The sequence below is a fragment of the Lycorma delicatula genome, chromosome 10 (assembly GCF_047948215.1).
Source record: "Lycorma delicatula isolate Av1 chromosome 10, ASM4794821v1, whole genome shotgun sequence".
Taxonomy (NCBI): Eukaryota; Metazoa; Arthropoda; class Insecta; order Hemiptera; family Fulgoridae; genus Lycorma; species Lycorma delicatula.
The window spans coordinates 75,840,036-75,864,107 of NC_134464.1; the positions used below are offsets into that span (position 1 = coordinate 75,840,036).

The 24,072-nt window shown below is 31.3% G+C and overlaps 1 protein-coding gene across 3 annotated transcripts in view; it reads left to right on the forward strand.

The window, feature by feature from the left end:
* The window catches only part of TyrRS (Tyrosyl-tRNA synthetase), a 36,353-nt gene extending 17,465 nt beyond the window's left edge, over window positions 1-18,888 (forward strand). For all 3 annotated transcript variants that reach the window (XM_075377139.1, XM_075377140.1, XM_075377141.1), the window contains exons 7-11: window positions 2,159-2,395; window positions 3,449-3,577; window positions 5,614-5,764; window positions 5,927-6,071; window positions 10,540-18,888. In XM_075377139.1, coding sequence (XP_075233254.1) covers window positions 2,159-2,395; window positions 3,449-3,577; window positions 5,614-5,764; window positions 5,927-6,071; window positions 10,540-10,650 — 773 coding nt within the window. In that variant the 3' untranslated portion in view covers window positions 10,651-18,888. The remainder of the gene's footprint in view (window positions 1-2,158; window positions 2,396-3,448; window positions 3,578-5,613; window positions 5,765-5,926; window positions 6,072-10,539) is intronic.
* Window positions 18,889-24,072: the final 5,184 nt, after the last annotated feature.

Consider the following 24,072-nt stretch of genomic DNA (forward strand, 5'->3'; position numbering starts at 1 on the left):
GAGTTACAGCCCAGTGTGGGTTTTGACCTCCTCTACAATTTTCCTCCAATTTTCTCTCTTCATCCTGTCTACCCCATTGCTGTCACATCCCTTGTTACATCCTGGAGCTAGTTCTTGGTCATTCTCTGGTAATTCATCTTGGAGTGTTCTTGGTCTTGCTCTTCTAGTCCTGTCTATTTCTCCATGCATTATATCTCATTGCAGTCTCTGTACTGAGCAGAGTAAAATCCTTTTTGTCCATTCTATCTATTCCTCTCCATTGGACTAATAGTGCTATTACATCAACATTCTCCTTCATTTCATCACCTTTCTCCATATATATTTATATATATAATTCAAACAAGAACAAACAAACTAGCTAAAGTACAAAAATTAACCTGGTATACTTATAGGTCATTCAATATATCCTTAGAAAATCCAAGAAACAGCACTCATAGTATCAAAAACGGTTTGCTTTTACTAAGTGTTATTTGTCACTAGAGTGAAGTTAAAGTTTCAGCTGTATCTATCACGCGTGGTTTCATTGTCATAGTCAATTGAAGTAACAAGCTGTTGTTTATTTAGAAAAATGGAAAAAAGTGTTTCAAGTGGTGATTAAACACTTATATTTAAAAGGCTTAACACCGAAAGAGATCAAAGCTGAGTTGGATTAAGTTCATGATACATCTGCTCTTGTATTTGCAATCGTTTACAATTAGCCAAATGAGTTTAAACATCAACATACATCCACAAAAGATGAACATCATTTGGGAAGTCCAGTGGAAGTGACCACACCCAAAATGATTGACAAAATCCATGATATAGTTTTGAGTGATCGATGAATCAAAGTGCACGAAATAGTTGAGGCCACGGGCATATTGCAAGGTACTGTGTTTTCAATTTTGCATGAAAAATTGGGTGAAAAATTTTTGCAAGGTGGGTGCCGCGTTTGCTCTCAGTGGAGAATAAACACAATCGTATGGTCGACTCTGAGGCTGTTTGGTGCTTTTCCTTTGCAATCCTTACGAGTTTCTGCATTGATACATAACTGTGGAGAAAACATGGATACACTACTACACTCAAGACAAAGGAACAGTCAAAACAGTGGGTTTTTGAAGGCAAACAGGCTCTGAAGAAGTCGAAGATGGTGAAATTGACCGGCAAGATGATGGCCATGGTTTTTTGGGATGCATGTGGTAACGTCTACATTGATTACTTGGGAAAAGGACAAACAATAACTGGAGAGTATTATGCGTCATTATTGCACCAGTTGAACAAAGAAATCAAGAAAAAAGCCCTCATTTAAAAAAGGAAAAAGATCCTCTTCTGTCAAGACAATGCATGGGTGTAAAATTGTGGAATTAAAGTTTGAATTATTACAACATTCACTGTATTCACTGGATTTGGCCCCCAGTGACTTATTTTTATTTCCAAACTTGAAAAAATGGCTCAGCGGGCAATGGTTCATATCAAATGAGGAGGTCATCGCCCAAACAGATGCTTATTTTGAGGACCTTCTGAAATCCTACTTTTTGAACGGCTTAAAAAAGTTGGAGAAGCACTTGGAAAAGAAAATAGAGTTAAAAGGAGATTACGTTGAAAAATAAAAAAATCTACACAAAACAGTTTGTTTTTCTATCTTTTTCTAAGGACTTGTTGAACAACCCTTGTATATACTGGATGAAAAAAAGTAAATTTCATGAGCATCCTTAACCAGTGTTAATTTAAAAAAAATAATGTCAAGAGTCATCTAGAAAATCTGGTGTGATCAAAGTAATAATTAACTAACTATCTGCAGAATAATTATCACTTTAAATAAAGTAGTACATAGCATAGTTATGTAATAAAGACTACGTAGCTTTCTTTTACCTTGTAGCCTGTGTTTAGCCTAAGTATCCGAGATTTCCCTATGTACGTTTTTAATTTTAAATAATTCATTCTGTATCTTTAATGCTTATGAATTTGTTATTCTGCTACACACATTGATAATGCTTACACATTTATATGAAAGCCCACTATAATGCATTTAGTTTGTAAGTTGAGGGCTTGTAGGTTGTGAACATTCTTGGTTTAATTCATATTAATAAGTATGAAATTCAGTAAAGTATTCACAAGTGAATATTACATTTTTTTAAATGCACTGAGAATTTTATGGCTTGATTTAATTTTTTTATTTTAGAATTTGTAATTGTTCGTGATGAAAAGAATGGTGGTAATTTGGAATTTTCAACTTATGAAGATTTAGAAAAATGTTTTGCAAGTCAGGAATTACATCCTGCAGATTTAAAAGCAGCTACTGAAATTTATATTAATAAACTGCTTGATCCAATTCGTAAAGCTTTTGAAAGCCCTGAATTAAAAAAACTTGCATCAGCTGCTTATCCACCGCCACCTAAGAAACAAGCACCCAAACAAGGTAGGCATTTGTTTAAAAATATTTTATTAAGTTATGAAGATTTTATTTTAGATTAAATTAATTAAACCTCTTTGGTTGGGAAATCTACCTATGAGGGTACCCAGGAAAACAAAAATTATTTTCTGTAGGCAAGTGGGTTGTCAGTACTGCCCTCTCCCACTAGATACGTTTATTAGACTCTCCTGCTAAGTTTCCCAGGTACTGTTCTTGAGAAACCATCACAGAGGACAGAGTGATTATTTTTTTAAGCCCCTCCTAATACTTTTGATGGCAGAAACAATTTCAATGCTTATGGGAAGGAAACTCATAAGCCAAGCAAGAATTTAAGAGTACCTTATTCAGAAATGGACAAATGTCACTGAATTCCATAAGGGTTGCTCCTCAATGTCCAGAAACATGTTACCATCATGTTTTATTGTTGCAGAACATTTGATGAATTGGAGGAAAATCTGGAATTTCATAGAGGTTCGTGAAGAATCCTAACTGAAGATTTGAACATGAGATGCATCATGGCAGAGTTTGTTCCACGAATGTTTTCAGAGTGAGAACTGTCTGAGAGTGTACCAGGAACTGAAAAAAAAGATCCAAACTGACCCAGATTTTTTGTTAAAAGTCATAACAGAAGATGAATCTTGATGTTATGGCTATGACCCTGAAAGAAAACAGCAGTCCAGCCAGTGGAAGACAGCTTCATATGTGAAGTCCATGATGGTTTGTTCTTTCGACATCAAAGAGCTGTTCACATTGAATTTGTTTCTCAAGGCCCTCAGTGAATTAACATTACTGCAAGCGATAACAGCAATATTATCATTATCATCATTTCTCTTTTCATCCCTGATGAGAGTTGATAGTGCAGTAGTAGTAACTCAGACAGTACTTTGATTTCTCTGTGATGAAATGTATGTAAGAAAAAGTGTGAGTTTAAATTAAACATAAGTCTCGCTTTTGTGATAGATATGTGGGGTGGTTAAGCTAAGTTTTTTTTTTATCAAATGTACATAATTTAGAATCATTATTTATTTATTTTTTGCTATTATTTTTTTTTTTCCTTAGCTGCAGCTGCTGCGACACCAGCCAATGATGCAATTGATCCTCATAGGTTAGATATTAGAGTAGGAAAGATCGTTGAAGTCGGAAAACATCCAGATGCAGATGCATTGTATGTTGAAAAAATTGATTTAGGTGAGTCGAATAATATTTTTGATTCAGCAGAATAAGTTAGCTATTCTATGTTTTAATTATCATTACATCCAGAATTAAGTTTTCATCCAATAAATTAAGTTCTACTTATGGAATAATTGAATTTATTAAAAACAGTGAAAGTTTGATTTTTATTATGAGTACTGTAAACTTTTCGTTATGGTAAATTATACACACTAAAAAAAAGTTCTAGATCTTGTACATTTAAAAAACTGAATTGTCATATCTTAAGATTAATAATATATTTGTTATTTGGTGTGAATTGAAAATTATCTAATGTAGTTTAGTTTGATTCTAACACATGATTTTCCAGTAAAATAACATTCGAGAGAAAAGGATTTCCATTGTAATTGAAATTTCAGTGTAACTCAAGAATCCATTATACACATGAAAATATTCATGTTAATATTTGGATTGTATATCATACACTATACATATTCATTTGTGTTGTTAGTTGGGAAGGTTGATTTAATTGTTTACTTTATTCTTATAATTGTATATGCAGCTAGTGATTTTCTGTATGCTGCTAGTGATTTTCTCTATGCAGTATTGCACATTATAATTTTTCTTTCAGAAACCTTTTGCATATCTTTAAACATGACATACGAATTGGAATTTTGTGGTAATGGTTACTTTTTGGAGATGCTATTTATTTATGTCTTTTGGGGTTTATTTTGAGAGGTAGTTTTGTTATTTTATGCATAATTTAATGTCTTTTTTATTGGAAGTGGGACAGTATTTTAAGTGAAAATGAGCAGAAAGGATCCATACAATGATAACCACAAAAATTATACTAATATTGTGCATGTACCATTTAACATACATCTTACTTTTTTCTTGTAGAAGATAATGAATGGGCTATATTTATTTTACTTTATTCTGAATAAAATAAAAGACAGTTTTCATACAACCATATATTAATGTTAGTGATTAACGGTTTTTAATTAAAATAATTGTTTTATGACAATATTAAAGAATTATTGCTAAGAAAATGATATTAATTATTTTATGTTAAATTTATTTTTTTCTCTTTAATATGATATGATATGGTTCATATTTTTGTAATAAACATGAATTTTCAGTGATTTTTAAAAAAAATATCCTTCTACATGACTATCAAAGTACTTTTCTATTTTTGGTTGTACTATTTCCCTAGTAAAGTACTAAAAAATATTTATAATACTTCATGTGTTTTTGAAAAAAAAAAATTTACTCTGTGCGAATTAGTAGTATATAAAAGTACCCATTGATGAAGTATAACCATAAGTTGTGTAAGGGGTGATTATGTGAAAAAACTCTTAGTGATTTTGTGATGTAACTGGTACCAATTCACCAAAGGATTATATTGTTTTATTTTTCTGCTCTTCTGTTCTGCCCCAAAACCATGAATTCCTACTTCTGTTACATGGATTAGTTATTGATCTAATTCTCTTCTTTTCAGCACATGATGCTCCAATACTGTACATTTTTCTTTGTTAATTTCCACACCTTTCTTAATTATTTTTTTCTATTTCCTTCTGAAGTATCATCTGCATACTGTACATTCTGTAGCTTGATTCTGAACAACTTTTTCTTCAATTTTAATTTCTTAGCAAATACAGCTAGAATAGCTGTATTAAAGGGGAAAGTATGGTGATCATGTAAAAAATGGGATTTCATGTTTTCTTGCAAATCTTTACATTTTAGGGTCCAATTTGTGTTTGACCCTGTGTTCTGCTTTTACTCTTATATCTCAGGATTGATAAAACTGTTTTTCTTTAAATATTTCTATATTTGGGGCATTGATCATGTAGTTTTTTTTCAAAATTTGTTAAGGTGGTCATCAACTGACAAACTTCTTAGAAACATAAAAGTAAATTTTGATACAAAGCAAATTATAAAACAAAGCTAACAAAGCATTAATATCCCATAAGTGCCAGGTTAAAAAAAATTGCCTTTATAATTTTTAAAATTTATTTTTGTATCTTATATTGATTAAAAGAAAATAACTTTTATCTGAACATTTTTTTTCATTGTAGGGGAAGAACAGCCAAGAACTATTGTCAGTGGGTTAGTGCAGTATGTGCCTCAGAAAGAAATGCAGGATCGTTATGTTGTTGTGTTATGTAATTTAAAACCAGCTAAAATGAGAGGAATCGAATCATGTGGAATGGTACTTTGTGCTTCAGTGTAAGTTTATTCCTTTAAAATAACATTTTTTTCTTATGTGAAACATTATAAATGTTATATTGTAAGAAATGTCGCATCACTTAATAAAATAGAATAGGTTGAGTTTTTAAATAAATTTTCTCATTCTTTCAAAAGTTATCTGGATTCCTTTTTTTGTTGCAGTGAAGATGACGGTAATAAAAAAGTTGAGCCGTTAGATCCTCCAGCTGATAGTGCACCTGGGGACAGAGTTACAGTTGAAGGTTATGAATCTGGAACTCCCGACCAAGTTCTTAATCCAAAAAAGAAAATTTGGGAACAACTTCAGGTTACTGTATATGTTGATACTTTTTAATTATTTATCAATGTTTGTTTGTGCTTGCGCATATGTTTGTTTGTGTGCATGTGTATTTAAAACATAAATAAATTGAGACTTTTTGAGATTTGGGTGTGGAGAAGGATAGAGAAAGTGAGGAATGAGGGTATAATGAATAGTATTGTAGAGCACAGAAGGAGGAGAAACAATATTAGTACATAAAAGAAAAGTAAATCAATTAGGATATGTGATTAATGGAAATGAAATTTTTACAACTGCATTGGAAGGGTCAGTAGAAAGAGAAAGTAAGCGAGAAAGAAGGATGAAATTAATAAATGAGGTGAAGATTGGAAAAGGGCTGAAGGAGAAGGCTTGCGATAGGGATGGATGAAGACAGCAGTAGTGTAACGACCTGCTGCTAGGCAGAACTCCAGATGATGATAATAGTGTACTTTAAATTATCATCTGAGAGAATTGTACCTACTTTTTATTTTATTAATTGGTAATCCTTAAGCATCTGTTGGTGTAGAGTAGTAAATGTATAGGATTTCAGAAACAATCTAATAAATTTAGTTGAGATTGGTGGTGCTTGTCTATAGAAGTTTTCATCCAAAAATTCTCTCTCTCTCTCTCCCTCACTCACTCTCTCTCTCTCTCTCTCTCTGTGTGTGTGTATGTGTGCGCATGAGTGTATGTGTGTCTGATAATAATATTTATGAAATATCTGAATGAAAAGTGAAGTTTTAGAACAAATGTTTTATTAAATATTTATTTTTTATATTAACTTAAGATTTTTTCTTTCAACTTATTCTAAATGTTTTTAATAGAAGCATAAAGGAAAAAGTTCATTAAATAATTTTATGAATTGAAATTAAATTCTATTGGATATTAATTGAATTACAAAAAAATTGGAATCAATAGAAAGTACTTGGCAAAATTTTTGCTTAGTGTATATTGTATTTATTATAGCATATGAACTGTTTGATTAGATCAAGCTGTATACTGTGAAATGCTTATTTATATTTTTTACTGCATTAGTATTATCTTGTTTAGAAAATTTAAAGTAAAATATATATTGTACTGATAGTTTATTGTTTATTATACGTGATAGATATTGAAAAAAAATACAAGATATCTGCTGATTTGGACAAATATTTTAAATAATGAGACAAGTCTATGATGGTTGTGTTTTTAGTTTTTGATAATTGATTCTTATGTATTTTTAGCACTGAATTAAAAAATAACCTTAATTTTTATTCTATCACATTAGGATTTTTCATAAATCGCAAATTTCAAAATTTGTAAAAAGTTGAAAAATTGTGAAAATGTGATACAATAAAATAGATATAAAAACTTTTTTTTTAATAATAAATTAATATAATATATTCATTTTTTAGCTTATACTATGCATTCTTACAGATAAACATTTGAGTGGTCTGAAGCAGATGGTGGAGGATATCATTGATCTCTTAATTTCAAATGAAAATTGCCACAAAATAAGTTTAATTTCTATTATAGTGCATTTTTTAATTAATTAACTTTTGTGAGGTACTTCATGCCTTTGGAAACCACTCTCCCTCTTCATCCACCCATAATGATAAAGTATCTATTTTACATACTTATAATTTTATTCCATGTGTCAAAGTTTCTTTGGATGACTTATACTCTGCTTTGCGCTTTTCCTTCTATGTTCTCTGTAGGGTTCATCTTGGTGTAACATCCAGCAAGAGTCTGCCATTATCATAGTAGTATGTTTTTCTTGATACCTCTTTTTCATTTCTTTCATGTCCTGATGAAATCCCTTGCCCATCTCTTCGTTTACGGCACCCAGATTTTCACGAAAGTAGTCCACATGTGAATTTAGGAGTGAACCTTCAAGCTCATAGAATAGCCTAAATTTTTCTGCTTCTGGAGCATGTTCTGAACGATTGATTTGAACTTCAGTCCTTCTGATTGCCCAGAAACTTGGTTACTACATCTTTAATGGCTTCCCAGGCTTCTTTTTCTGTAACTTCCATTTGTTCTCAAAATTACCATCGTTGAGAAGTATTATAATGTCAGGTCCAGTAAAGACGCCCTCTTTTAGTCTGGTAGTTGATAACACTGGAAATTTGTTACAGATGTATTTAAAATATTTACAGTCTTTTGGTAAGGCTTTGACAAATTGCTTCATCAAGCCTAACTTCATATGCAGAGGTGGAAGGAGAACTTTACTCGGATATGTAAAAGCTTTTTGGAGCACATTTTTGGTTCCAGGTTCTAATGAAGCTCCTTTTGGCCAGTCTTTCCTTATACAATGGTTTTTCTCTGTCTCTGCTATTCCATTCACACAAAACACAAGGAAACTTTGTGTATCCTTCTTGCTATCCTAAGAGCATTGATATTATTTTGAGATCGCCATACGTAATCCAGTTATGATTGCCATATTTTATTTTATTGAGAATGAATTCCAAATTATCGTAATTTTATTGAGAATGAATTCCAAATTATTGTAACCCTTTTTAAATGGACAGAATGTTCGATGGGTATTGACAGATACGTATTCCCATTGTGAAGAAGGGTAACTTTGAGGCTTCTTTTGAATGAATCTATTAACAGCCTCCAATCGGTATTTTTGTTCCGAATGATTTAATGGAATGTTAAATCGAGTAAAAGTCCATGTACATCAGTGCAGAAGACTAATTATTCTTCTGAAAAGTATGGAAAAAAATTCTTTTTGAACCAGGAAAATGAGCTGCTAGCAGGTTCTTCTCTTTAAGCCTCAAACCAAGTAATTCTGAATTTTCTTTGGTCAGATGTAAGTCTTGAACCAAATTGTTTAGTTCAGACTGTGAATAAAGTTTTGGTACACAGCTATCTTCGGGTTCGTACACCTTGGTGTTATCTTCATTTAAATCACTTGTGGAACTATCTACTGCAGGTAAATTTTCTGGTGGAATTGGCGTTGTTATGTCTGGACCATGAGGAACTGGGTGTAAGTTGGATGGCATATTTGGATAGATTCTTTTTTTATTCTTCAAATTGAAACCATGAACACCAGTCTAACAAAAGTAACAATCATTGGTGTGATTTCGTGGCTTTCTACACACCATTGAACTCCAAATCTGAACACTTCTTGTTTACTGTCTAAGTCCACTTAGACCACCATCAAAGTCCTTCAACACATGTGTAGCAAACATAGTGGGGTGCCCAAGTTTGGTTTTGATCTCTTATTTTCACTCTGAGGTACACTTGTCGAACGAAACTTGTTATATTTCATTTTTGTCTTTCTACCATTAACTCGCTACAAATGTAACAAAAAGAATCTCAGAATTTTTTCAGGCTCTTGAAGCCAACCCACCGAGTTGGTCTAGTGGTGAATGTGTCTTCCCAAATCAGCTGATTTGGAAGTCGAGAGTTCCAGCATACAAGTCATAGTAAAGTCAGTAATTTTTTACGGATTTGAATACTAGGTCATGGATATCGTTGTTCTTTGGTGGTTGGGTTTCAATTATCCAAACATCTCAGTAATGGTTGAACTGAGACTGTACAAGACTACACTTCATTTACACTAACACCATCCTCATTCATCCTCTGAAGTAATGTCTGAACGGTAATTACTGGAGGTTAAACAGGAAAAAGAAAGGCTCTTGAAGCCATTTTGAAAATGGAAAGTTTGCTTTATGGCCTGAAAATATTCTTTCCATCAACAAAAACGTCCTCCGTTTGATTACGGAGGATGGAAAAAAACTCGATTTACGCATGGTGATGGTTGAAAAAGCATTGATAGTAGTTGTATGGTACATGATTGGCCTGGTAGCTACCAATAAATATGTTTCATCTTGTTAAGACTTGTCACAACCTGTCAGCCAAGTTCTCCCACTGTCTTGTCATCTTCAACCCAAACTCCCCACTGTCATCCTCTTCAGACCATTCAATTATGTAGCTATAAGAATGCATATTATAGGCTAAAAAAGTGAATATATTATAATGAGTTACAATAAAAAAAATTTTGTTTATTTTATAGTATCTAATTTTTCAACTTTTTACAAATTTTGAAATTTGTGATTTGTGAAAAATCCTGACATGATGGAAAAAAATAAAGTTATTTTCGAATTGAGGTTAAAATATGTAAGAATCAATTATCAAAAGTTAAAAAACATTCCACTATCCAAATTTTGCAGGCTTTGTGATTATACTGTGACACAGATTTGTTTCCAGTTCATTAATCTTGGTTAGTAATTAAGACTTCAGTGCTTCAAATGATTGAAAAATATAAATAGTATTTCAGAAATAAAGTTGTGGTTAATGATGACATTCCTTCCTCACTTTACCATCCCTAGGAATCCTGGTAATTCTTCTCATCAAGTTGCTTATTAATAATTTTAAAAACTCTGTATTATGAATTGTTAGTTTATTATTTATGTATCAAAAATTTTTTCACTTCATACAAGTGGCAGTTGTGAAGTAAAATTGTTAATATGTTTTTTTTCTTTTTTAGGTTGATCTAAAGACATCGTCAAGTTGTGAAGCTCAGTGGCAGGGTGTTAATTTACAAACAAAACTTGGTAGAATAACATGCAAATCATTAAAAAATGCTCCTATCAAATAGTACATTATTAAATTTTCTGTTCAGTTAAATACGAGGTGACCTTTAAAACATAAAAGCACAGCGCCATTTGTGCATTGATAATGTAAGCTATTTCTTTCCACAAATATTTAAAATATTAATATTTTCAGATTTGAAATAACCGATATGTTTCTGGTAATTTTTTTAAAGTTATGAACTAATAATTGTGATGATAATATCTTACATTTTTATCTATTATGAAGAGTAAACTTCATTTTTACACTATTCTTTTAACCTCATTCTAGCTTTTTTTTCATTTATAAATTTTAATGGGTTATCTGTAATTCATACATTGCATTTTTTTATATTGCAGGAAGGTTTCCTTCTTTTTGTTCATATAAACAGATTATTAATTTACCCATGAATATTTACTTTAATTAATTTTTTTTTGGATGAGACAGCTATCCCATAAATATTTTTTTATATAGAAGGTTTGAAATTATTTTAAATTAGTTTTAATGATTATACTTCATGACAATTTTTCTTTTATAAGAGTTTTTAACATAATTTTTATTATTTCATAAATGGCTTGAAATGTAGAAGTAAGTTGTTGTTACAGATTTGTTTAAATGGTTATGTTTAATTAATTGTTTAAAATTGCAATAATTAATGTTTAATACATTTATTTGTAAATATATATATAATTTTTGTTTTGTTGTTATGGAGGGATATCTTATTTAATTTGTTTCACACTAAATTGAAAATTTCTTAAAAAAATAAAATAATATTCCACTTTTAACAATTCTTCAGTGGGTATCTATCTCTTCAGGTATTAATCAACACTGTTATTGTTATTTTTTAGTGAAAAGTTTTTTTTTTAATATTGTTAGTTGGATTTATGCAAAAAAAGCTAAAAATAGTTATTCAATAAATTATTGGGTTGGTATTATTAAATTTCTAATTAGTTATAACTGAGAATTATCTGTCTGAGTTATCCAATTGTAAATGTTAGACTTTTTTGTTTAATTTACCTACTTTAAAAATTATATTCAGAATTTTCATGCTTTTAATGCCATTTTGTAATCATTTTTATTGCCATTGAAAACTGCATTGCATTTAATACCTAATGCAAGAGGTAAATTTTTTGTTTTTATTATTACAATCTCAGATGTGTCCTATATGTGGATGAAATTGTTGGAGCAGAAAAGGCCAAGAATCAAAATTTGTTACTAGATGTGCCAATTTTGTTAATAGAGCTTTTAGTGGATTTTAAACTTTAGTTTAATTTGAACCCAGGACAGTATTGTTGCAGCCAGCAATGAAAACTACTGCATGTATGAGCTTGGCATTTACAATTAAACTGTATTAATGTGACTAACTACATCTGTTTTTTCTAAACTATATGTAGAATTCATTAATAGATATGAACTCAATATTGTAATCAAACTTATATGGTATAGTGTTTGGCAATCACAGATAAATATCCTCAGATGAACTGATCTAATTTATTGACTAATCTTGACTGCACTTGAAAATAGTGATTAAAGAATTACAAAGTTTTTATAATACAAAAATCATAAACCTTTATTCTTGAACAACAGTTCTCAAACTTTGGTTTTACATACCACACATGTGAGTTACAGATCAGTAGTGTACCACTGAAGTATTAAGTATGTTATACGTACGTCATTAAGAAAGCGATAGAGCTATACAATATTATAATTTTTTTATTACAAATTTTTTAATCACTTTTTACAAAAATATTTATTTTCTTTATAAGAAGTGTTGTTATATTATTCATTTACTTACATTATTGATTACATTATTCTTGAAGACTAAAAATTTAATGAGAAAGGTGATGCTGCATGCTTGAAACAAGTGAAGAGTTAACTGGTTTGGTTGAACTTAAATTTAAGTGCAAATTTGGTCAAGTTTCACTTTATATGAAATATATTTTTTATTTTTAACGTAGCAGAAAAAACAGTTTTACAAAGATATGTGGTAGAAAATGGAATTAAAAATAACAGTGCTTTTCTGGTCAGTGATGAATATTCATTTTTAACCTTTAGCCAAAATTCACATGACTACTACTACTACTACTAATAATAATAATAATAATAAATATCTGTTACCGTAATAATTTTGAATTATAATTCAAAAATTATATTATAACAGTTTTTTTTATTGTTGTCTATTTACATACCACCATGAGAAACTCTGCGTACCAACAGTGATACACAGTTTACCAACTCTGTATATTACACATACTATAGTTTGAGAACTGCTGTTCTATAATTTTACTTTAGTAATTAGAATTATTTATTTATTTTGTTTTTTGTGCAACAGAACAGCTTTACAAAGCCTTCATATGTTGCACAGTATTACATAAAAATATATACAATAGTTAAAATATCTTTAAAACAGTTGTAACAATTTACATATAAATTGAAAATACAATATTTAAATACAAAAATATCAGAATACAATACTAATAATAAATTATAAATTTACAACAATGGAAATAATAATTAAAGTTTAAGTCACTATTCACAAAAAGTTCACAAAAATACATTAATTTCGTTCAAGAAACGAACTTGCGGCAAGAAAATCAGACCATCGCCTTTACCATCGTATAAAGCAATAGCAAATTTAGATAAATATGTTAATAAATGCAAGTTATGAGTCTGTGCATAATCATAAAATAATAAAACAATAAAATGGTCCAAAACAATTTTAATAATAACAACTGATATCTATCACATTATACAGTAATAATAAATGCAATTACAAAGAATAACAATTTAGTATTTTACAATTAAAAAACACAATTCAGAATTTATAATATACAAAATCAGAACATAATTTTATAATAATATATTTTAAAACAGTAAGAATTACAAAGTAATAAAAAAGAATAAAATCAGAGTATTGATTAATTGTGATTATTATTAAGCAGTAAATAATTTCTATAAGCAGAAAAAGAATAATTCTGAATAAAACTATTTTAACTAATATAAAGTTAAAATAATATTATTTCAGAAGATGAATTAAATGGAAAAGGTTAATAGTTAGACACTGATATAAGAATGAAAATGGATACAAACATATATAATATATATACATACATATACACTATCTAGCATAACCTAGTCAGTGTCACCAAATATAGCTTGATGTATGTCATCAATAGATGGACGAGAAAAAAGATCTAATAGATCAGCGAAACTGTTTGCCAGACCAAAGCATCTTAATACTGGAGAACACTCAGAAACTCTTCTGATGAAGTAGGGCCTAAAGCTCCTGATGTTCCGAAACGGCACCCGCAGTTGTAATTCACGACATTCCGGCAAAGTACCATGGAGGAGATCTGCAGCAAACTTCAAATCGAAAGCAGTTCGCCGATCTTCCAGTTTCTCTAGCTTTAAATCTCTACATTGAGTAGTGTAGGAAGTGGTTTCAAATTGACCAGGAAACCTGCATCTCAACGCCCAAAGCAGTTTCTTCTGGACGCTTTCAATCATATCATTAGTGAAACCACGATCCCTGTTCCAAATGACTGTACAATACTCAACAAGAGGACGAACAAGTGTTTTATACAGCAATAGCCATGTGCTTATCAATATAAAACGACGACAAAGCCATCTCACAACACCCAAATTTCTTCTTGTCAATGAGGTGATGGCTTCAATATGACGTATAAAGGAAAGCTTCGTGTCAAAAAGAACCCCTAGGTCCTTTATCTCCTCAACTCACTCAATGCGAGAGTTGTCTAAGAAATAAACATGACGAGACCAATTTGTCTTTCTTGTGAAAGTCATCACCTTCGTCTTTTCAAGATTCAAAGGAAGACTATTCTCAACAGACCACAACCAAGCCTCGTTCAACGCTTTCTACAGCAGCAGATGATCTGCATCCGAAGAAATCCTCCTATAGATCTTGATGTCATCAGCGAACATTAGAACAGAACAACTAATACGCTCCATTATGTCACTGATGAAAATCAAAAAAAGGAGTGGACCAAGGTTCGATCCTTTAGGAACACCAGAACCAATTTGAAATTCATCAGACCTGGAGCCACCAAAATGCACTCTGAAGTAAGGTAAGAAGCAGTCCACTTAACCAGCGAAGAGGAAAAATCCATTTTTTCCATTTTATTCAATAGAGGGTTATGTGGAACCGTATCGAAAGCTTTCTGGAAGTCCAGTTATACTACATCTACCTATCCCTGGCCTTCTACTGCTGGACCTACGGTATTCAGAAGGGTACAAAGGTTCGAGGTAGTTGACTTACCCAATAAAAATCCATGCTGCTCCACAGCAACATTAGGTTCGACGTATGTTTGGAAGACCTCGCAGAGTAAAATCTCAAATACCTTCGGCAACACTCCTAACACAGAAATGGGATGAAAGTTCTTGATATTGGAATCATTCTCCTTTTTAGGTATGGGGATGACCCTAGCTTTTTTCCATGTTCTGGGAAAATACCCTATCCTCAAACTTAAATTGAATAAATCAGCCATTATGGGAGACAAAATAACAGATAATCTTTTTATAATAAAAGGTGGTATGTTATCGATCCCAGCTGCTGATTTTCCATTAAGACGATTAATGGCTCTGAAGACGTCATCAGCCGAAAATACAGGTATGGGTGGCTCCATCATATCAACATCTGAGACGACATATTGACCAGCAACAGCAGGTTGACAAACAGACTGGAAGTATTCCAGTTATTATCAGTCGAAACATTGACAATCTTTCGACTGATAATTTGAGGATCATTACATAAACGATCATCCACCATCACAGCCGCAACAGAATTCTCTGGTGTCCTATTGTTACGAATGTACTTCCAGAATCTTTTAGGTTGATACCTTAAATAACTTTCAATCAAAATGCTGTGTCTTTGCCTGTCGCTTTTTAACAACCGTTTTGATTTGGCTCTCAACCTTTTAAATTCGTCATAATACATGGAAAGACCATATTTTTTGTGAGATGCATGGGCCTTTCGTTTCTCACAAAGTGTTGAGATTAAACCTCCAGAGAAAGTTGGGTAACCCCTCAACTTCGGTCGCCTTTGTGGAATATTATCTTGAATAAACTTCTTTTAGTCCATCAACAGCATCGTCAATATTGTCGAAATTATGTATGTTAAAATTCTCCGAATGGAACTGATGGTAAAGACCCAAGTAGTCCCCTGAAGGAAAATAAAAAAAGGACTTAACCTCTTGCCTAAAATATGATATACCATCAATAGGCAACGAGAATGGAGGGTAAAATCTATCTTTATTTAGTATCTCTAAACAATGTTCATTGAGTATACGGCGCTGAAGATTCGTGATGACTAAGTCTAAAGTGTTACCATCACATTGTCAAATTTGCTCCAAATACAACAAATCTAAAAATTCAAATAGAGGAGCAGCCTTTAGCTTCCCATAAAATGTGGCGTTGGAGGAGCACCTATCCAGCCAACTAACACCCGCTAAGTTGAAATCACCAATCATTAAAAAGTTGTTAGATGACGCTTCAACCTTACTCTGAAGTTCCTCTGTAGGACCTAAACAAGATAGCAAGAAACTGGGGAGGAAAGTAGTGAATTCCTATTAACAGAGAAGGTCTACCTTTTTGACGTATTTCGACTCAAACACATTCGTTGGTTAATTCAAGGTCATATCTACGTACCACCTGGAAGGTACGTTTTACTGCCAGTAACACTCTGCCGCCATGCTCAACAATGCCAGGAAAATATTTCCTGTCTGCCCTGAAGACAAAGTATTCCTGTGGAAACAGGTCACTGTCCAGATGTATATATCCAAGCCAGGTCTCAGAAAAAGCAACGATGTCATAGTAATTATCTGCTACCGCCTCAAAACAATCCTCCATCTTGGTTCTAAGGCCATGAACATTCTGGTAGTATACCTTAAGCCCCATTTTTAATAGATGATGCACCATCCCCGGATGCTTTGTTGGTATCCAATAAAGAGTTCTTTCGGCGAACCGTAGAATGGAGAAATAAGCACTCCATTGGGCAAAGAGTCTGCGGAGTTCACAGTGGCAAAGTCAATTTTATTGACCAGCACATAGAAGGAGTTGTAAGAAGGATGCTTCGTCTTTAGCTGCCTAAGCTCAGCCGATCAAAGACCAAGTCCTTCAACAATACCACGCACTACATCCAGTGTCACCGAGGTATGGAAGCGGGAAACAAACAATGCCTTCTTCTTTGCCGCTACAAGATCGGGCTTAGCCCCACCTTTGCCAAAGATAACCTTTTTGGCTGACTTCCTTGGCGCTGATGTTTTCGGTTTTATTCCATCGGGCTTGTCTTTATGAACCTTTGATCTTTTCTTGACAACCTTGCTCCAAGTCTCCTCATCGTCAACTGTGGAGGAGACAACCACCTGTGAGAGAGGAACACTCTCAGCCTCAACCAACTGCGAGACCTCACGAACATCAATCTTCTGCGAAGGATTCTTTGTAACCACTGCAGGAACCCTGGGCACAACCGGTTCAGGTCCCTTTCCTCTACCGCCGTGTCGTCGGCTACCTTGACGGCATTCACCATGACCAACGTCACTAGTAGAAAGTGACAAAGACATAGCTTTAGTCAGGCGCTGTACCTCATTTTTAAGGGCAACATTCTCCTTACGAATAGCGATCATCTCCTGTCTCAGGGCAGAAACCTCACCAATCAGCGAGTCTGCAAAACTAGACAATCTTAATTGAAGGAGTTCATCAATGCTTCGCAAACTTAAATCACCCCTATCAATGCTATCAGCAACCTTGTCTTCTCCATCAAATACTTCATCAGAATTCTCTGAGTTAATTACCTGTGAACCTCTAACAGGAGTATTTTCGTTCACAGTAATTCTTTTTGAGGAGCAATCCCGACATTTGTAGGCCTTACTATCCTGATAAAATTTAACATCTTCATTAGTCAGGGTCTTAGACGTCAATAAACATTTAACGTGGTGCCTCTCGTTACAATTTCTGCACTTCAGATTACTTTGTCTGCCAAAGAATGGCTGATGACAAAAGCAGCAAATATCCTTACTGGATGGCATACTGAAGGGGTCGTGTTTTTATTAAATTAATTATTATTAATAATAATAAAATAAGAGTAATAATGATAAAATAATAAAAATAATAATTATTATATATATAAAATATATTAATTAAAATAAATAATAATAATTTTAATTAATAATAATAATAACAATACAGTTTATCCTCTGATGATAAGAAGGAAGAAAATAATTAATATTATTATTTATTATTATTAATAATAATATGGAACAGTATAAACAAGTCAGTTTATCGATTCACAAACGAGTCACACTATCTTGCTGTCAATCTGGTGATGCACTTAGGTTAACCTATACAATATTTGTCCATGTGGTAAGTTCCCGCCTAAACTGGTGGAAGTTGCAAGCCTAGATTAACCTACAATTCCACAACCACTGCATTTCACTATAAATGACCAATAATTAACAAAAGAACAATGACCAAAAAAAACAAACATTAAACCGGTCAACAATGTAATTTGATATAATAATTAATGACCACCATCATTAATAACGTCCTCCAGTAAAACAGTTTATAATTTACCTGCACTGGATTTTAATGTTGCCACATGGTCTTCATCACAAACTTTAGTTTGTTTTAAAAAAATGGTGTTTTACAAAAGAATTTATTAAAATAAATACTCAGATATAAGTAACAATTTCTTGTAACACATTTACACAAATTTATTACCGACATATATAGAAAAACCACTTATACACAACTTAACAGTCGGAGTTCAAAAATGGCGTGACTTCTAGCCACCATAATAATAATAATAATGATCAATAAATTATTCAATTTTCCTCTATTAATAATAGCATCTATACTTTAACAGTTTCAACGAGCCATGCTTATAATTTAACTGCAACATACAACTCTTTAAAAGCTTTGTGAATTCTGCAGGGGGATAAATTTTAATTTTGATTCTTTAGAATTAATATTTTCATAAGAAAAAACCTGTTATGAGAATGGCTTTTGATTTTTTTTTTTGGGTGTGTCAATTTTGTGATATTCTTATATATAAGAATATTTAGTGACTTCGCATTTGTCTTTTATAAAGAATAGTATGTAAATAATTATATGTATTTATTTTTATTATAAAGGTGCAAATCATTTGGCAATAAAACTTAAAATAATTTTTTTTGTTAATATATTTAATTTCTTATATGTTAAGAAAAATAATGTAGTAATGGTAAAGAAATAAAATTCGGTCTGTGATTAACTGGTTTTTGAGTTTAATTGATTTATTTCTTTACCTGTCTTTTGAATTCTTTCTTTTTTATTTCTTGTTATTTCTCTCTGTTTTAATGTGAAGGTTATTTTATTTTTACGCGTATATTATCATTTATTTGTGTGAATTATAATAAATCTATTTTATGTTAGTAGTTGAAATTAATTTTTAATTTATTATTATTTAATTTAAATTATAGTGGATTTCTATAGGTTTCTCTGTCTGCATACATTCACTTTTACTGGTTATGTATATTTATAATTTGCAAATTCCATATATACGTGTTCATTCCATATATTGTGTTTTAATCTCATCTAACTGGTTTTGTCCATGATGACTTTGTATCTTGTTTGGGTAGGAATCTGTTCTAAAATTTTTAATTTGACACTCCATTCTGTGAAATAGAATATAGTCTGCACTGTACCAGTTGTTGGTGCAGCTTCTTATCTACAGTTGTAGTTATTACGTCTTGTTTTACTATTTTTTTCTACTTGCAACCTATTTGTGACTGTGAACTCCTTCACAAGTGATTAATTTCTGTTACCAATAACATCAATTTATTCTTATTTTAGATCATGCTATTTTTTAATTAAAAGGAAAAAAGTAGTAGTGTGATGAAAATTGGCAAAATTTTGTTTACAAACTTATTTTTTCAAATAAAAATTACGAGTAAATGCATGACTTTTTGAGAATTTTTGATTTAGCTTGGCCAATTTATTTCATAGAATGGGATCAGCTTTATTTTAATCATTTTTATGTAGGTTTCATCAATTGGCTATACACTTGGATATTTGGAATCCCACATATATATTCATAGATTTGAACCGCAATGTTCTAAGAATTTTGTTGTGTACTAACTTTAATTTAAAAAAAAACATTCTGTACTTGCATATTTAGAGCTAGAGATACTTGTGTGTTCATCTAGGGATAAAAACATAAACACACACACATACATATATATGTATATATATATATATATATATATATGTACTTTATGAATTCCAGATAATTATAAATACTAATGGTGGTGTTTTTATTACTTTAGTTACGTTTTTTATGGTAAATAAAGTTAATATGCAGTAAAAAGTCAGCCTCCATTGCACGAGTGGTAGCGTCTCGGCTTTTCATCCGGAGGTCCTGGGTTCGAATCCTGATCAGGCATGGCATTTTCACACGCTATAAATCGTCCATCTCAGCCTCTGAAGCAATACCTATCGGTGGTCCCGGAGGTTAAAAAAAATGCACTAAAAAGAAGAGAGCATTTGTATGACAGTTGTATTTTTATATATAGAAGATGAATGTAAAAAATGTAGCGAAGAATGGAGAAAAATTAGAAGATAATTCTCAAAAAGTGTGACTGATCTCCATTGCTCTGGAAGACCAGTTGAAGTTTCGACTACCATGCTGCAAAATCGCATATATGATCTTATTTCCGAAGACAGGCGAGTCAAAATTTCCCAAATTGCTGGTTTGTGTAATATTAGTGTTGGAATTATGCATTCAATCATTCATTTCATGCTGAATTATCATAAAACGAGTTCGAGATGGGTTTGCAGACAGTTGACTCAAGTTTGCAAAGATACCTGGATTTACATTTGTTCTGAGCTTAAAGAATGGTTTGAAGCAGAAGGTTGTTTCTTTCTACATAAGAAACGTGAATACACCATTTTGACCCCGAATTCAAATGGTAAAGTCTTGAGTGGAAACATCCAGATTTGCCCATCAAAAAAAATTCAAAACTCACATCAGTTGGTTAAGTGGTGTTGACAGTCTTCTGGGAGTCACAAGACCCAATTTTTAGTGACTATCAAAACCAACATACCGTGAGCAGTGAGTACTATTCTAACGTGCTCCAACAGAAAGTGAGACCTGTGATAAGGTGAAAATGCCAGGGCACTCTCTTAAAAGGTGTGATTCTCTTGCATATCAACACGCGCCTCCACATTGCTCAGAGAATGGGAGAAATGCTCAAAAAGTTGGGTGGGAGGTGTGCCACATACTCTTTACAGTCCAGACCTTGCCCTGTCCGATTTTCATTTTTTTGGTCTGCTCAAAGATTTTTTACGTGGCAAGAAGTTTGTTTAACTGCTAATAAGCAGTCAAAAAAGTAATACATGGTTCAAACAACAAACTGAAGACTTCCACGCTGCGGGAATTAGAAAGCTGACAGAACAACTAGACAAGAGTCTAAATGTCGCCGGAGACTATGTTGAAAAGTAGTGTAAGTTTCATTATCATTGAATAAAATGTTTTTTCTCTATATCGATTTGTCTCATTAATTAGTGAACGCCTTGTAACTAAAGCTAAGTGTCTCCTCTCATATTTGTCGTAAGACATTTTGAATTTTATCAACTATGTAATTTTACATCCTGCTCCTAAATAAATTTTAAACGCCTCTGTTATTTTTCTTTTTGTTTTTCCTGTTTTTCATATAGTGGAATATCCCATAAAAAATACCTTCAAGAATTTTTTGTAATTCTCAGTTCTGTATTTGCTACTATTAGATTTCTTTTTGCATGAAAGTGCTGTTTTTGATGATCATCACATTTCACCTATTTTTCATTATCCTACTACCCAAATAACACGATTCTGCATAAATTTTTGATGTATTGTGCTCTCCTATGTTAATATTTAACATTTCAATATTCTCTTTTTTGTTGTAATTTTTTACCTGTTTTAATTATTTTCAAACTGAATTTCTCTACTAGAAATATAACCAAGCCGTTCAGTAATTCTGTGATTTCTGTCAAAAGAAAAATGTTATTAGTGAATTTTTAACATTTTTTTTAAAACTTTTAGGTAGTGACTTCGTTATCAAAGTTTTCTTTCAGTTTCTGCATTACTTCTTATTTATTGGTTATTGAAAGTAATGAGGAACAGACTATATCCTTGCCTCATTTCCATTCTGAATCAGACCTTTCTGCATCTTCTGTTCTTGTAACTACTACTTGTACAAATTATAAAAATTCTTTGTTCTCTATATTTGAGCATGATTTTTTTTTAGTCTGTTTTAATTAATGAATGGAAAAACTTTTGTATAAATAAATGATTATCATTTTACTTTTAAGTTTTGTTTTGAGGAAATAAAATGACCCGTTATATTTTTTTAAATGTGACATGAAAGGAGTTGATGTAACCATTATTGCATTGATGGTTGAATTTACATTCATGTTTACATGTCCATGCTACAATGGGAATATTTTTTGTTTTGTATTAATGTGTCCAAGACAGTTTGAACTATTTTTACTTCCTTGTATGAAGTAAAAGAAGTATTGTGATCGTGAAAAATTTGGATTTCAGATTTCATTAGAAATTTACATTTTGACCATCCCTGAATCCATTTTGATCAGTTTCAGCGTGATGTCTGTATGTACATACATATCTTGCATAACTCAAAAACGATTAGCCGTAGGATGTTGAAATTTTGGATTTAGGACTGTTGTAACATCTAGTTGTACACTTCCTTCTTTGATTGCAATTGACTTAACCAGAAGTTCCAAAAAATTTGGATTTTGGACTTTTTCTTAATTGCAGTAATAATCCCTCATTGAGAGCTTTTGAACAATATATCGTAAATGGTACTTATTTTCATTGGTTCCGGAGTTGTAGCCAAATAAAATTGTACTTAATGAAATATTTGGATCTTACAAGGGAAGGAAGGCACATCGATTCGACTCTGATTTCATTTCCTTTTTTTTTTAACTTTTGTTTAATATATTTTTTAACTCTTTTATTTTAAATATTGATTTATTATTAATTATTAACCTAGATAATTCAATAATAAAAAATGAAAAAAAGATCAGAAGTTATTAGTGAAATAAAATTTTATTTACTTTTAAAAATGTGTGTGTGTGTGTAATTTAATAGGCATTATTACATATGTATATATGTAATAGATTTGGTGGAAACATCTGATTATTTAATATTAATCGAAAATCTTTAATAAATTGCAAACAATTCTTATCTTTTAGTTCATTACTTCTCTGATATTGTCAGACAATATTCTCCTTAACTCAGAGTTGATCATGATTTTGTTTATTTGTTTTTTGTTGCCAATCATTTAATCGCTCTTTGGTTTGATATAATTCTTCTGATCTTAATTTGTGTACCGTTCTCTAGTTTTCAAATTTTCTCTCTCTTTATATTCATCATCCTCTCTTAATCTTTTTATTCTTTCCTTGGTCTTAATGTTTCCTCCTCTTTATATCTATCATCTTGTCCTAATGTTTTTATTCGATCTTTGTCACAACATTCTCTTCCTGTTTATTTTGTTTGGTTTGCAACATTTTCTTCCTTCTCTTAATGTTTTTATTCTTTCTTTGTTGCAACATTTTCTTCCTGTTTATTTTTTTTGGTTTGCAATATTTTCTTTTTTTTATTCTTTCTTTGATTTTAACATTTTCTTCCTCTTTATATTTATCATCTTCTCTTAATTTTTTTTCTTCCCTTGTTTTTAACATTTTCTTCCTCATCATATTGATCTTCTTGTCATTATTTTGAGATATATTTCTTCATGTTGTCTTTCTTTTTCTTGTATACGGTTTCCTTTTCATATTTGATTATTCACCAAATAATCCAATAATAAAAACTGAATATTTTGCACTGTAAGGTCAAAATTAACATTTGTAACCAGTATACAGGAGTTCTCTAAATGGATTAGTATAATTATTATTAACTTTTATTTATACAACACCAGAAATCTAAAACTTTTGTTAATCAGCAATTCACAAAAATACAAGTAATAGTGATCTGGTAATAAGAGTAATGAAAAGGGACCTTTAATCTATCCTAATATTTCATATAAGATTGTTGAATTAATAATTGTATAAATATTTGATGTTAATAAAAACTAATATTTCAGCAGTTGTGTCCACTTTATTAAAGGATTGGAGATTCCTATCTCACTTTCAAATGAAATAAGTTTAAAAGAAGTGCAGCAAAAAATGTGTATGTGTATTAATAGGCGTACAAGGAAGTCATGTAGTGTCCAGATCAGATTTTTTATATGAATAAACTTCATAAATGAAGACTTAACTTAGTTTTTCTTTAATTATAATTATATACACACAGTATTTTATAGTTCTTTATTATATCTTAACTTTTAGATAAATTAGCATATTAAATAATTCTTGGAATAATAGATTACAGTAAAAATATGTTAAGATTTAATTATGA